The sequence below is a fragment of the Triturus cristatus genome, chromosome 7 (assembly GCF_964204655.1).
Source record: "Triturus cristatus chromosome 7, aTriCri1.1, whole genome shotgun sequence".
Lineage (NCBI taxonomy): Eukaryota > Metazoa > Chordata > Amphibia > Caudata > Salamandridae > Triturus > Triturus cristatus.
In genome coordinates, this window is record NC_140590.1 from 1,686,595,061 (window position 1) to 1,686,608,788 (window position 13,728).

Genomic DNA, 13,728 nt, shown 5'->3' on the forward strand with positions numbered 1-13,728 from the left:
CACACCTTCACGTTCACGGGACCCATACACTTGGTAATTCGATAGGGGCCCATGTACTTGGGATGGAACACACTGTTCTTTCGAAACCTCATGTTTCTTGTGGATATCCAGACGTAGTCTCCAGTGCGGTACAGTGGCCCGGGCCTTCTCTTCCTGTCTGCCGCAGCCTTGTATCTTCTCTTGGCCTCTATTAGGACAGCCCTTGAGCGCATCAACGTGTCTTTTATGTGTGCCACCCTGTCCGCTGTGGCGGGAATCCTGTCCTCTCTGAACGGATGTAAAAATGGCAAGAACCTGGGATGTTGGCCATAGTTGCTATGGAACGGAGATGCCTGTGTGGAGCTGTGAGTGGCGTTGTTATAGGCTATCTCTGCAACCCATAGCAAGTCGACCCATTCTTCCCTGCCCTGGTCCACAAAACATCGCAGATACTGTTTGAGCGTTTGGTTCAGGCGCTCGGTTTGGCCGTCCGTTTGAGGGTGGTAGCTGGTGGACAGGGCGGTCTTAACATGCAGCGCAGTGCACCAAGTCTTCCAGAATTGCGCAGTAAACTGCGACCCCCGGTCCGACACGATCACCCCAGGTAATCCATGCAGTCGTACCACATTCTTTAGGAGTAGTGACGCCAATTCCCCGGCCGTAGGGACTCTCTTGCAGGGGATGAAGTGCCCCATTTTCGTCAAGTAATCCACCACCACCAGTATTGCCGTCATCCCCTGGTCTACCGGTAGGCCCACCACGAAGTCCAGTGATATGCTATCCCATGGCCTATCCGGGGTCGGAAGTGGATGTAAGAGCCCTTGGGTTCGGCCATGGTCGGCCTTCATGGTAGCACACGTAGGACACTCCTGTCCCCACCTCCTGACATCCACTCTCATGGTTGGCCACCAGAAATGCCGTCCCATGCTAGCCACCGTTTTTTCAAAGCCCAAATGACCTGCGCATGGCACCAGATGAATGCTTGTTTCCTTAGCCTAGGCGTGGGTATCAATAGGCACCTACCCTTCAGGGGTATCCCGTCCTTCAGCTGCCATTCTCTGTGACTGAGGAGCCACCTCCGCCATGCGAATGACCTGATCCCTCTCTTTATTCCCCTCAGGAAAGTATCCGGTTGGATAACCCCCAATACCATCCTCGGGGAAATGATGGAATGCTCGGTCGCAGGCAATGGTTCCTTAACTGCAGATTGACGGGACAGGGCGTCCGCCTTCCGGTTTTCCGTCCCCGGCCGATATGTGATGCGGAAGTTGAACCCCGCAAAGAAGATCATCCACCGCAGCTGTCTGGGAGAAAGGTGTCTTGTGGCCGTCATGAACTGTAGGTTCCGATGGTCCGTGTACACCGATACCACATGTCTTGCCCCCATCAACCAATGCCTCCATTCGGTGAAGGCGTCCTTGATTGCGAGAAGCTCCTTCTCCGCAATATGGTAGTTTCGTTCGGCGTAGTTGAGTTTGCGGGACATGTACGCAACGGGATGAAGCACCCCTGTGTCGTGGTTGCGTTGGGACAAGATAGCCCCCAGCGCCACATCCGATGCGTCCGCTTCCACCACGTAGGGGAGATCCGGATCGGGGTGAGCCAACACCGGCGCCTTACCAAAGGCGCTTTTCAGGGCCTCAAAGGCTTTGTTCGCTTCAGGGGACCAGACAAACTCCTTGGACTTCCTCAGTAGCTGTGTGATTGGGGCCACCAATCCTGAAAATCCATCTATAAACCGCCTGTAAAAGTTGGCGAAGCCAATGAAACTTTGGACGTCCTTCACGCTTTGGGGCACCGGCCATTCTTTCACCGCCTTGATCTTTCGTTCTGCCATCTCCTGTCCCTCTGGACTCAGCATCACTCCGAGGAATTCCACTGATGTGACGTGAAAGTCACACTTGCTGAGTTTACAAAACAGCATGTTTTCCCTCAGCTTTTGGAGCACAGCTTTGACGTGGTGTACGTGCTCCTCCACACTGGACGAATAGATGAGGATGTCGTCGATATATACGACCACGTAGATATCCAACTCCTCTCTGAATACCTCATTCAAAAAGTACTGAAAGGCTGCCGGGGCGTTGCACAGACCGAACGGCATGACGAGGTACTCAAAAAGGCCGAACCTGGTCTTAAAGGCGGTCTTCCACTCGTCTCCGTCCCTCATGCGCACCAGATGGTATGCCCCTTTCAAATCCAACTTGGTGTAGATACGAGCTTTCTTGACCTGTTCCAGAAGTACACTGATGAGAGGCAAGGGGTACCGATTCTTTACGGTTATCACATTCAATGCCCTAAAGTCCACACAGGCTCTCAGCTCCCCATTAGCCTTCGGGATGAAGAAGAGTGGCGAGGCGGCCGGAGACTTGGACGGGCGGATGAATCCTAGCTTGAGAAGTTTATCCAGGTACCCCCGGAGATGCACGTTTTCAGGCTCCGTCAGGGCATACAGCCTGCCGCTGGGAACGCTGGCCCCTGGCACCAGGTCGATCTGGCAGTCAAACTGTCTATGTGGTGGTAGCACTTCCGCCTTCACCTCATCAAATACATCCTCAAAGCTGTGATAAGCCTGGGGGAGAGCCACATCTTTTTCTGCCGCTGTAGCCACCGTCTGACTCCCGCTCTCATCTGCGTCAAGGGATTCCGTTCTTATTCCACAATGCAGGATGCAATACGGTGACGTCAGTTCGATGCGATGTGTTGGCCAATCCACAGAGGGGTTGTGTTTCTGTAGCCACGGCAATCCCAATATGACGCCATATTGGGGCGCTCGGATGATGTTAAAATCGATTTGTTCCAAATGGTTCCTCCCACATCTCATCGGAAGGACCCCCGTGTGCTGCCCGATGGGCCCCGTCACCAATCGCCTTCCGTCTACAGCAGGGGTACTCACAAATTTTCTCTCGGGGGCCAAATTTACAGTGTGGTTTGTGGCCGAGGGCCGCACCGGTGGGGGCGGGGGCAGTGGGGGAGGGGGCGGGGCTAGAGCAAAAAAAAAACCTGTGACCATGAGGTTGAACACAGGCCCCTGCAGCAGACGCCTTAGTCCACTGAGCCACCAGACCCGGCATTCACACATATCTATCTATCTATCTATCTAGCTCTGTCTCCCTCCCTCCCTCTATCACTCTCCGTCTATCACTCTCCCTCTATTACTCTCCCTCTCTCTGTCTCCCTCTCTCTCTCTATCTATTTCTCTCCCTCTGTCTCCCTTTCTCTCTCCCTCCCTCAGTCTCTGTCTCCCTCTGTCTCACTCACTCTGTCTCCCTCCCTCTCTCTGTCTCAGTCCCTCCCTCCCTCCCTCTTGTCTCCCTCCCTCTCTGTCTCCCTCCCTCTCTGTCTCCCTCTTGTCTCCCTCCCTCTTGTCTGTCTGTCTCCCTCCCTCTTGTCTGTCTGTCTCCCTCCCTCTTGTCTCCTTCCCTCTCTCTGTCTCCCTCCCTCTCTCTCTGTCTCCCTCCCTCTCTCTCTGTCTCCCTCCCTCTCTCTCTGTCTCCCTCCCTCCCTCTCTCTCCTTCCCTCTCTCTCTCCCTCCCTCTCTGTCTCCCTCCCTCCCTCTCTCTCCTTCCCTCTCTCTCTCCCTGTCTCCCTCCCTCTCTCTCCTTCCCTCTCTCTCTCCCTCCCTCTCTGTCTCCCTCCCTCCCTCTCTCTCCTTCCCTCTCTCTCTCCCTGTCTCCCTCCCTCTCCTTCCCTCTCTCTCTCCCTGTCTCCCTTCCTCTCTCTATCTCTCTCCCTCTCTCTCAATCAGTTCCTCATTCCTATCTGTGGCGCTCCCCTGTTCCTATTGTTGAAGCGCTCTGACACCTTCGGGTAAAGTCCGCGCTATATAAAAACACATTAAATAAATACATAAAAATATATAAATCTGCCCCCCCCCTACCCTACCCCCCAAAAAAAGAAATGACTGCACTGCAGCCTACAAGATGCTCTTTGGCACACGATGTCACACTTTCTGGAGAGGGTAACAACCTCACAGGGCTGTGCTGCGCTGCTTCGAACAGCTTGGTGTCAGGTCTGTGTGCACCACTGTCCCTCTGCAGCAATGCCCCCACCCCCCAACAACCCAGGGCTTCACGTGACGCCGCGATGCCTTTCCCTTCTGCCCTGACCCTGGTCCCACGAAATGCCCCCTGGGCTGGTGGAGGAGGGGGATAGTGGGCTCTTCTTCCCCTGCTTGGCCCGGGAAGGACAGATTGCTACAGATAGGCCCGGCCCCTCCCATGACAGAGGTTGTTTTCACAGGTGTCCAATACTAAAATACAACCATACATAAAGGGAAATACCCTCTTTCATCCTTGAACCTGGGTGCCACTGCACCTGTTGCACTAATGAGCAGCAGCGTGGCCAGTGCGTCATGGACCCTCGTGCAAGGTTGGAAATGGGGGTCCTGGTTGCAGTTTGTTTGCGTTGAATTATACAGCACAGCAATAATCATGGATCAGTAGGCCTCCTCTGTGTCGCAGTGCCACTGCACTTGCTGCACCCATAGAAGCTATGCCTCTGCTAATGAGAGCTACGTCCCTGCTCTCCGGACTCTCGGTTCTCAAGTGAGGGGTTGGGCGGCTATGGGTGAACATACCCCGTGCAACAAACATAGGGCAGGACCCGGCGGCTGTGAGAGGACAGAGGTAGAGCCTGACAAGGGAAGGCCCAGGCGGCTACGAGACCGGGCGGCTACGAGACCAGAGCCCGGACTGAAGTCACTTGCGTGGAATGGAGGCCACAGCCCAGCCTCGAAGCCGGGGGGTGATGCGAGAACGGAGCCTTGACTTCAGACAACTGCCTGGCGTCTATGAGTGACCAGAGCCCGTGCCCTAGACGCCGGGCAGTGCCCAGACTGCCTGACACGGGGGCCTGCCGGGTATGAGGGAATAGAGATTGAACTCCAGGCACTGGCGTAGCCAGGCGGCCATGCAAGAATAGAGACCGAATCCAAATCGTGGAGCAGGGTGGTTATGTGACAATAGAACCTTGACTCCCGCACACTGGCCGGGCGCTATGAGAGAACACAGCCTAGGTACCAATAAAGTTCTCTTGCCACTGTGTGCCCTTTCAGTTGTACACCTGCACCCGCCCCCCCCCCCTGTCCGTCATCTCACCCCGCGCTGTCAGCTTCCCTGGAACGCACACCGCCGCCGCACCCAAGTACTTCACAGGTCTTTTAAAGACCATTCACTTGTTAATGAGGCTTTGTTGTATTTCACCTCTTCTTAGCCCCCCTGCATCTCCACTCAATCAGAGGGGAGACGCAGGGGCGCTAAGAAGAGGTGAAGTACAACAAAGCCTCATTAACAAGTAAATGGCTTTTAAAAGAATCGCCCGGCCTCACAGCTCCGCGCTGCTGTAACCGGCGGTGTTCGCTGACAAGCACAGGGCACAGGCACTGTCTGCAAGGTCCGCGGGCCGCCAAGGAAGGCTTGCCGGGCCGCCGACGGCCCGCGGGCCGTACTATGAGTACCCCTGGTCTACAGCATAGACGTCTTCGGGTACAGCTTTGGGAAGAAGCACTAGCCCTAGCCTGCATGCCTCGTTGTGGTCCATAAACATGCCAGTGGCCCCTGAATCCACCATGGCCACAACGGGTATCCACTGGTCATGCACTCCCACGTGCACCGTGAGAAACAGGTGTCGTTGTCCCTTAGTGACCGAGTTGGAAAGTGAAGGGATGGATGAGTGACTCCGAGATGCCCCTTCTTTGGTCTGGGAGTCCTCTAGTTTTCCGCCGGTACGTCCACCACGGCTGTTACCGACCGGTTGGCCCGATAACGTGACTTCTTCGGTTTGGCAGGGCATTCACGTACGTAGTGGCCTTTTTTGCCACAATATAGGCACAATCCTTGTTTACGGCGTGACTCTTTCTCCGTGGCTGTGAGGCTCGCTCGTATTGCGCCGATGTCCATGGGTTCTCCCTTGGATGCGGTGGAAGGTTCAGGACTTCCCACTGTCACATAGGATGGAAGGGAGTTTCCTTTTCTCCCATGATCCCCCTTTCTTTCACTTAGCCTATGTTCCAGCCGTAATACCAGGTTGATAAGGCCCTCACATGTCTTGGGTTGTGGGTCAATACGAGCCACGGCGTCCTTGAGCTCATCGCACAGCCCGTGATGGAAGAGCGCCGTCTGTTTAGCAACAGGCCACTTGGTTTCCGCAACCAGCCTTCGGAACGCGTTGAGATACTGCACCAGGTCGTTGGATCCCTGTCTCAACTCAAGCATTTCACGGTCCGCCGTGTACGAGTCAGCCCTTCTGTCGAAGACTTTCAGGAATTCCTCGCGAAAAGCACCCCAAACACATAAGATGGGGTCGTCCCTGCTCACCAGAGGTACGGCCCATTGTGCCGCGTTTCCAGCCAAATAGGATATAAGGAAAGCCACACGAGCCTGACTCGTGGGGAACGCCCTTGGTTTGCACGATAAATGTAGCGCCACTTGTGTGAGGAATACCTGCACTGTGTTAGGATCCCCACTGTACCTCTCTGGTGTTGCCAAGGGGACGGCTACCGGCATTTCCACTACTACCGCAGGGTTCTGGTTCGTGAGGGAGGTGCTGGGCGTGAGCGGGTCCAATTGGATAGCATCCAGTCTGGCTTTTACATCGGCTGTTTCTTGCCTGGAGGCAGCCAATTCAATTTGCACGGTCGCTAAAGCAGCCAGCACATCATCAAGTGTTGCCATGTCTGTTATCGACCGGGAGACAGTTAGTGTTATTAAGGTCGGATATTTTGTAACGCCCTGAACGTCTCAGGATCGTTTAACAGACACGATAATGAGAACGCAACCACTTGTGAAGGTTTAGTTATTTTAATGAAGGCAAAAATAATACAAGGAATAAACAAAGGTTATAGTCACTGGAATCCTCCAGGCTAAGTACGTTACCAGCCCACAGCACGGATGGTCCTAGCCGTCCTCTGCATATACGCCGGTCCCGGCGTATGCCAACAGAGGGCAGAAATGAAATGGCCGACAATGCCAATCGGTAGGCTGTGAGGGGCACGAAGAGTGTTGGGGAGAATCGAGGAGTCAGGGAAACACCCAGCCGGGGTCTCTACCTGAAGGGAGCAGCCGCTCAACCTCTTCCTCAGACTGCACCGGGACGCGGAGTCACCTCCTGGTGATGCGTCACCGATACCCCAATCACAAGCAAAGAAGACTGAACCGAGAGCAGCCGCTCGATCGATCCTGTGGACTTCCGAGTCTGTAACGCGGCAAACACCTCCTGGTGTGCGTTACAGCTGGCAGTCCCTGTATCTCTGGTCGGGCTGGGAGTTACGACTCCAACCAGCAAAAGCGCCACTGCGCTTTGACTCAGCCGAGTCAAAAAGCGAAGCGCAATGGTTATCCGGTAGAGCTTCCGGGTCCTTCACAGGTGACGATGGGGCAAGACACGGCCCAGGGAGTAACGACTCGACCTACCTCCGTTCTTGCCTTACTGGAGCACCACTCCGGAACACTGCTCTTCACTAAGCAGGTACGTCGGTGTAAACACAATATCCGACAGCGTTGTACCTCCCGGTTCCTCCCTTTATAGGGCGTGTTTTCCTTGAGTTATGTAACAGCTCTCCTGTTTACATAAGGGCGTGTTTTCCTTGAGTTATGTAACAGCTCTCCTGTTTACATAAGGGCGTGTTTTCCTTGAGTTATGTAACAGCTCTCCTGTTTACATAACCTCTCAACCTCTAAGCATCCTGGGAGATGTAGTCCGTTTTCGCTGGTTACCGTTTTCCTCCCCTCGCATGACAGGAATTCTTGACACACACACAGACACTGTTGTTATACGGTTCCCACTAGAAAATGTAGGCCTGCGTATTAGGACAACAGGACTTCAGAATGCAGGGACTGAGTCCATCAGCATCATCAGAAACTGTTGACCCAATTCCTGGCTAGCTCACAGTTCCTCACCCAAGCCCGTAACCCTTCTGGGGTGAAAGGTGATTTTGGCAACCTCAAACATGGCACAACATGTACAAATACGTTTTCATACATTTATTGAAACAATCGTAATTTTGCACAGAAAGAATGTGCTGTGATTATTAGGCAGATAAAACAAAGCAAAGTAACCAGCATTATGAACATGGTGTAAATAACGACCAGTCCAACCATTGCAATCTGATTTCTACATAACTATATTCCTATCTAACCCTACCCCTACTCTGAGAGCATAGTGGGTGTACCTTCTGCCTGATCTCTTAGGATAGCCTTCGTAGAGAGGAGGTTGTAGCCCGCGTTAGAACCAGGTTCTGACGAGAGGCGGCACCCCTATGATGAAGCATGACACCAATGGTGTGTGAGGGGAACCGTCCTGATAAGGGATACCCCGATGTATAGCTTGGTTCTCTTAAATCCACTCTCTATTCAGCCATTTAGTCTGGACCCGTGGGCTCTTTTGTGCTTAGTTGTTGTTTAATGGGGAGTGTGCCCATGCAGGTCCTTAAATCTCCTCTAGGCCCTCTTTATTTGTGTGCAGTATTACCTGACAGACATAAAATAGCCCACATCGATAGACTGTGTTGCATGCATGATTGTGTGTCACACTGTGCACTCTCTAGTCATGCATTCTCAGTGTTTACATTTACATACCACTTAGATACACCAAGCATCGTGACTGTTAGTGGATGTGTGTGATAAACAAATATTGAATGTTCCGACCGACTTGGTTTCTCCGAATACCGGTCGGAACTGAGTCGGAACGACTGAACAGTTTCCGACTATTGTAATCGGTCGGTCGGAAATGTTTCCAAGTCGGTCGGAAACAAGGCTTCCGACGCGGTTTCTGACGAACCGAATGCTGTTTGGAGGCTTTTTGACCTACATCGTAATGAGGCCCATAGTGTAACACCTGGGGTCATGATCTATTTGTACCACTCAAGTTCAATACACCAGTTATTAATGCATTTGTGTACAACTAAGATATACTAAACATGATCATACTTAGTGGATTTGTGTGGTACACACTGCGTGAATGACCATTTAGGTACTCAGGTGCATTGTACATTGAAGGCCACTTAGGTTCCTGGATACATCGTACATTAAATGCTACTTAGATACTTAGATACACCATAAATTGAAGGCCGGCTTCAGACACAGATCTGTTGTATGTGTGTAGCACATACAGTACATGACACTATATTAGTGCAATTGTGTACAACCTAGATACACCAAACACACTTTTGCTTAGTGGATGCATTGCTTAAGTATTTATCACGGGGCATGTTTTGCTAACCAGGTCTGGAGATTCAGGTCTAATTCATATCTGAGAGAGGATTACTACGTAAAGAAAAGACTTTGTGAATCAGTCCCTAGGCGTACCACTTAGCTATTGTTAAATCAATGTGGTCCACAGCAACAGACCATGTATCATATATGGCAAATATGTTTTGAATGTTTTATAAAAAAAAAAGAAAAACTATAAATAAAAAAGTAATGCCCCTCCATGGGTGCAAAAGCAGTTTCTATAATGTAAGGAGATAGGAGGTAAGGAGATATTTCCATTTCATTAATGTCCCTATACCCCCTATTAACGGATTCTGTAATGCCCCTGTATCTACTCATTAATAATGTGAATAATGCATCTGTTTATACATAAATCCTGGATCTATCAAGCATCAGTAAACATAATATTTAATTTCATAATTCCCAGTCGGCTGAACTTTGTTTGATTACAGGAGAGGTGTCAAAAACATTAAAATTCACAGAAAGAGCGATGGGCATGAAATATGGTACCAGGCTGGAACTGACTGTGATATGTATATTTTGATACAGTCTATTGTTTGGTGGGATTTGCAAATATCCTCCAAAAAGAAGACAAGAAATGTAGGGATATCTCGCCAGTTGATCTAGAAATGATCTTAATCTCCTGGAATCTAGTATAGAATAGATCTCCATTCTGTGAGTGCAGATCATGTCAACCTCCTCAGAGACTTACAGTGAGAAAACATGTGATCTAGTTGACAATGTTATGGATTAAAATTTGATATCATTTGAGCGGTCATGAGAAGGTACTGGGGAAGTTAATTTGCACAGCTAATCATGCCAGGTTATGTATTTATTTGTAACACATTTCACCCGTCTTAAAATGCATTTGTTTTATTTAGTTATTTTATTTATGTTTTTGTATAACTTTTTATATTTCGATGCTTTTGTGCTGTGGCACTACTAGAAAATATTTTGTTTGTTGAGTGCCCTAATAAAAAATTACAATATATATATATATACATATATATTGTAACCAAAAAAGAAATACTCGCACTCCAGGATGTAAATGTCAAGAGCTTTTTACTCCAATTTTCAAAACAGCCTGACACCATCAAATTCCTTAACCAAACCAACGCGTTTCGACCACTCTGGTCTTGCTCACGGTAATATACACTATATATACTATATATATATATGGATAAGTACCAGGTAACTGTTTATTAAGGTCTTCTAATACCAATCAATGATTGACAATAGATAGTAACCTCTTGGCATTTTGTTTTTTGATTTTTATATGTCTTCAGAATTCCAAGTAAGTTTTATATGAACATCATTCACATTACCAATTGCTAAATGTGCATGAACATTTTTAGCCTTTCTGTTGGTTGGACATCCTTAATTCACTGCAGTGACATCGCCCCTCTGAAATATCAAATTTGAAAACACTGCTGTTGTTGAATTAATAGTCGGCACACCTCATAAATATATGCACATGTTGTGCAGCTCTGCCCTAAAGATTCTCAAGCCCCATTGCACATTTCGTTATTCACTATCATTTGGCGGGTGTCACACTCTGGACTCATCTTGACCCTGCATAGAAGCCAGATGCCTCCCCCAGATATAAAAGGAATCACACTCAGTGCAAACCTTCACCCCCAAAACTCACTCATGAGTTTACCCACCTTGGTTGTCCAGCGACGTTAGTGGTATTTTATGCCACCGGCACCTGAGAATATGATGGTGTCTGTGAACCTGGATGTCCTTTGCACTTTCTCCTTCCTTCATGAAGTGCCTGTTTGCCTTCATTTCTTAATTATAAGTTTTCTCGAAAATGAGGCCTTCCACTGGAAAGTGATCATTATCTGCAGAGGGAACAGCTGGTTTCTGAGGGCTTTGCTCATCATGGGAGAAGCTGCTGATGTCAGAGGAGGGATGTGATTACGGATAGGGGAGAACTTACTCCTATGACACGGTCCTGCTTAGAACAGTTGGATCTGATGCCAAAGGAGGGATCTCCTGCCAGCGAACGCATGTTATGAAAGGTTCTTGTTGGATCCACTCACTTGACATGGGTCTGTAGAAGTCTGCTGCCAGAGGAGGGATCTACTAGCAGATGAGGGATGTGATGAAGGGAGTAGAGGAATCTACACGCATGATCTTTAAAATCAGGTGCATTATTTACAAAGACATCACAACCAGCAGGCAAGCTCACCATCTCTGGTGGCTCTTGGCTCACCCGCAGACAAGCCCACCATCTCCGGTGGCTCTTGGCACATTCACAGACAAGCCCACCATCTCCGGTGGCTCTCAGCACACCCGCAGACAAGCTCACCATCTCTGGTGGCACACCCGCAGCCAAGACACCATCAGACTGCAGACGAGGAAGTGTAAGAAAGAAAAAACAAGACCTTTTCCATCTATGCACCCAGGGTCAGGAATAACATCCCTGTATCCTTTGGGACCGTCCCAACGCTGCTCAAATTTAAGAAAGAGTTGAGGACACACCTCTTTAGTGCAGCGAAAATCCACAAACCAGATACCTCTCCCATCACCTGTTGGCTTTATGCTTGTCTTTAACCGTGTACGGTGGTTTCCTGCCTTTTGGCTAAGTTCCTACTATGGAAATAACACATGCATGCTTACAAGAGTACATACAAGCACACAGTTCTTCTTACAGAAGTGGGCTCCACAGCCAGATAGGGATGTTATCAGGAGAGTAGAGGATCATACTCACATGACACAGCTCTTCTGCTTACAGAGGGGGGATCTTCTGGCCTTACTGAAGCTATGTGATGAGGGGTAGTAGAGGGACCCCTTCACGTGTCATGAGTATGATTGGAGAGGTGGGATCTGCTTCCAGAGAATAGATGTGCTGCAGTGTTGTAGACGAATTCAATCACATGAAAGTAATCTGCCTTTAGTGGTGGGATATGCCTGCCAGTCCAATAATAATAATGCATGCCTTTTTCCTTCACATCCCACCTTGCCCCTCCAGTGACCAGTCCTGACTCCAAAGTCCTATTTGTCTCCGACAACGTTGAGTTGTTGCTGGAGGCAAATCCAGCCACCATTTCCGAGGACGTCAGCATCACATGCAAGAACCCCAGAGACGAGGAAAAAGGGACATGGAAGATTAGCCAAGGCCAGAACCTGGCCCAGAAGCTGCATGTGAAGAACCTACAGCTCGAAGACAACGGCGACTGGAAGTGCAAGATCAGCTCTGTTAAAGCCTACCTTGAGCTGCTGTACAAGGTCACAGTGGCAGGTAAGAAAGCATCTACCACCTTCAGCGACCACATCTTGTCACAGTAGTAGGCACATGAACTTTCCTTCAGGCAGAATCAGGGACTTCTGAGCTGTCATTGAACACTTTCTACATGCCGGCCCCAAATAGTTTGCTTCTACCAAATGATTTTTGCAACATAGTTCAACGTATTGTTGGAATATTGGCCGGTTGTGTACCTCACTCTCTTGCTTCATTGTGGTCCTAGTTCTTCAGTTTATTAACGGGTTGTCTTCTGTGATTTTATAAACGTGTCGGTCTAAGCCAAATGTTCACATGTCTGGGGTTTGCATGTGTCACCACATTTCTTGAGGGCCTGATCTCACCTTTCCCAGTGTGAATGATAAGGCACTCATTGCCAAGTCCTTGTGATTGTGACATAACTAAGAAGCAATTGCTATGTTTTGAGTGGGGGCTTCTGTAAATATCAGCGTGCCGCACCAGAGCCTTTCACCCAGTTCTTAGTTTGGTTCAGGGGCAGCTCCTCCATAATGGCGGAGGAGCATCCCCCCACTGGTGAGTCAGTCTACGGTCTAGCGAAAAATAAAACGACTGCTGACTGATTGAGCCATGCCAGCAGTGTGGGGAGGGGCTAGCCAGGCAGAGCAGGAGGAGTGGTATGCGCACTGTAAGTGCGCATGTCTGTTTGGCTGGCTGTCAGGTTGGGGAAACATCACAGGTGCCTAGGCACTGTCTGAGCAGCAAACCACGCCACTCAGACCAATCCTGATGCTGCTGTCATAGCATGAGAGCAACACCGGGATTGGGTGGGGAGCCTGTGCCCCAGTGCATGTTGGGACTCGAGGAGAGCCGGAGAAGAGGAAAGAGGCAGCTGCCGCATACAAAGGTACTTTTTCAAAAATTAAGTATTATTCCCCTCGCTCCCCCCCCCTTCAGTATTGTGGCAGCCGCCACTGGTTTGGTTTAATGATGGTCTTTTAAAGTTGAGGTGAGGAGTGGCATTAAACAAGTTAATAAATAATGCTAGACACCGGTTTTCTCTGAAAATCCTATGGTGTCTTGTCATTATGTTGAGATGTGTTCTGCGTATAAATTTTTTGGCTGAAGATCCAAGAGCTAAGTTCTAATTATAGCTTCCTGATTTGATCAAACTGTGTGAACCTAGGCAAATACTTTCATCCTCACGTGCACCAGGTCATTGCTCTGCAAACCTTTGAACACCTAGAAACAAGGTAACCAAAGGATTAATTACGTCCTCTGCTAAAAACCTGTCAATTACCCACAGTGTGAGATTCCATTACATTCTGGAAGTAAAGC

The 13,728-nt window shown here is 49.6% G+C and overlaps 1 protein-coding gene across 2 annotated transcripts in view; it reads left to right on the plus strand.

Moving 5' to 3' along the window:
• The window catches only part of CD4 (CD4 molecule), a 126,427-nt gene that overhangs the window by 85,756 nt on the left and 26,943 nt on the right, over positions 1-13,728 (plus strand). For both annotated transcript variants that reach the window (XM_085619838.1, XM_085619839.1), the window contains exon 5: positions 12,163-12,432. In XM_085619838.1, the coding sequence (XP_085475964.1) occupies positions 12,163-12,432 (270 nt within the window). The remainder of the gene's footprint in view (positions 1-12,162; positions 12,433-13,728) is intronic.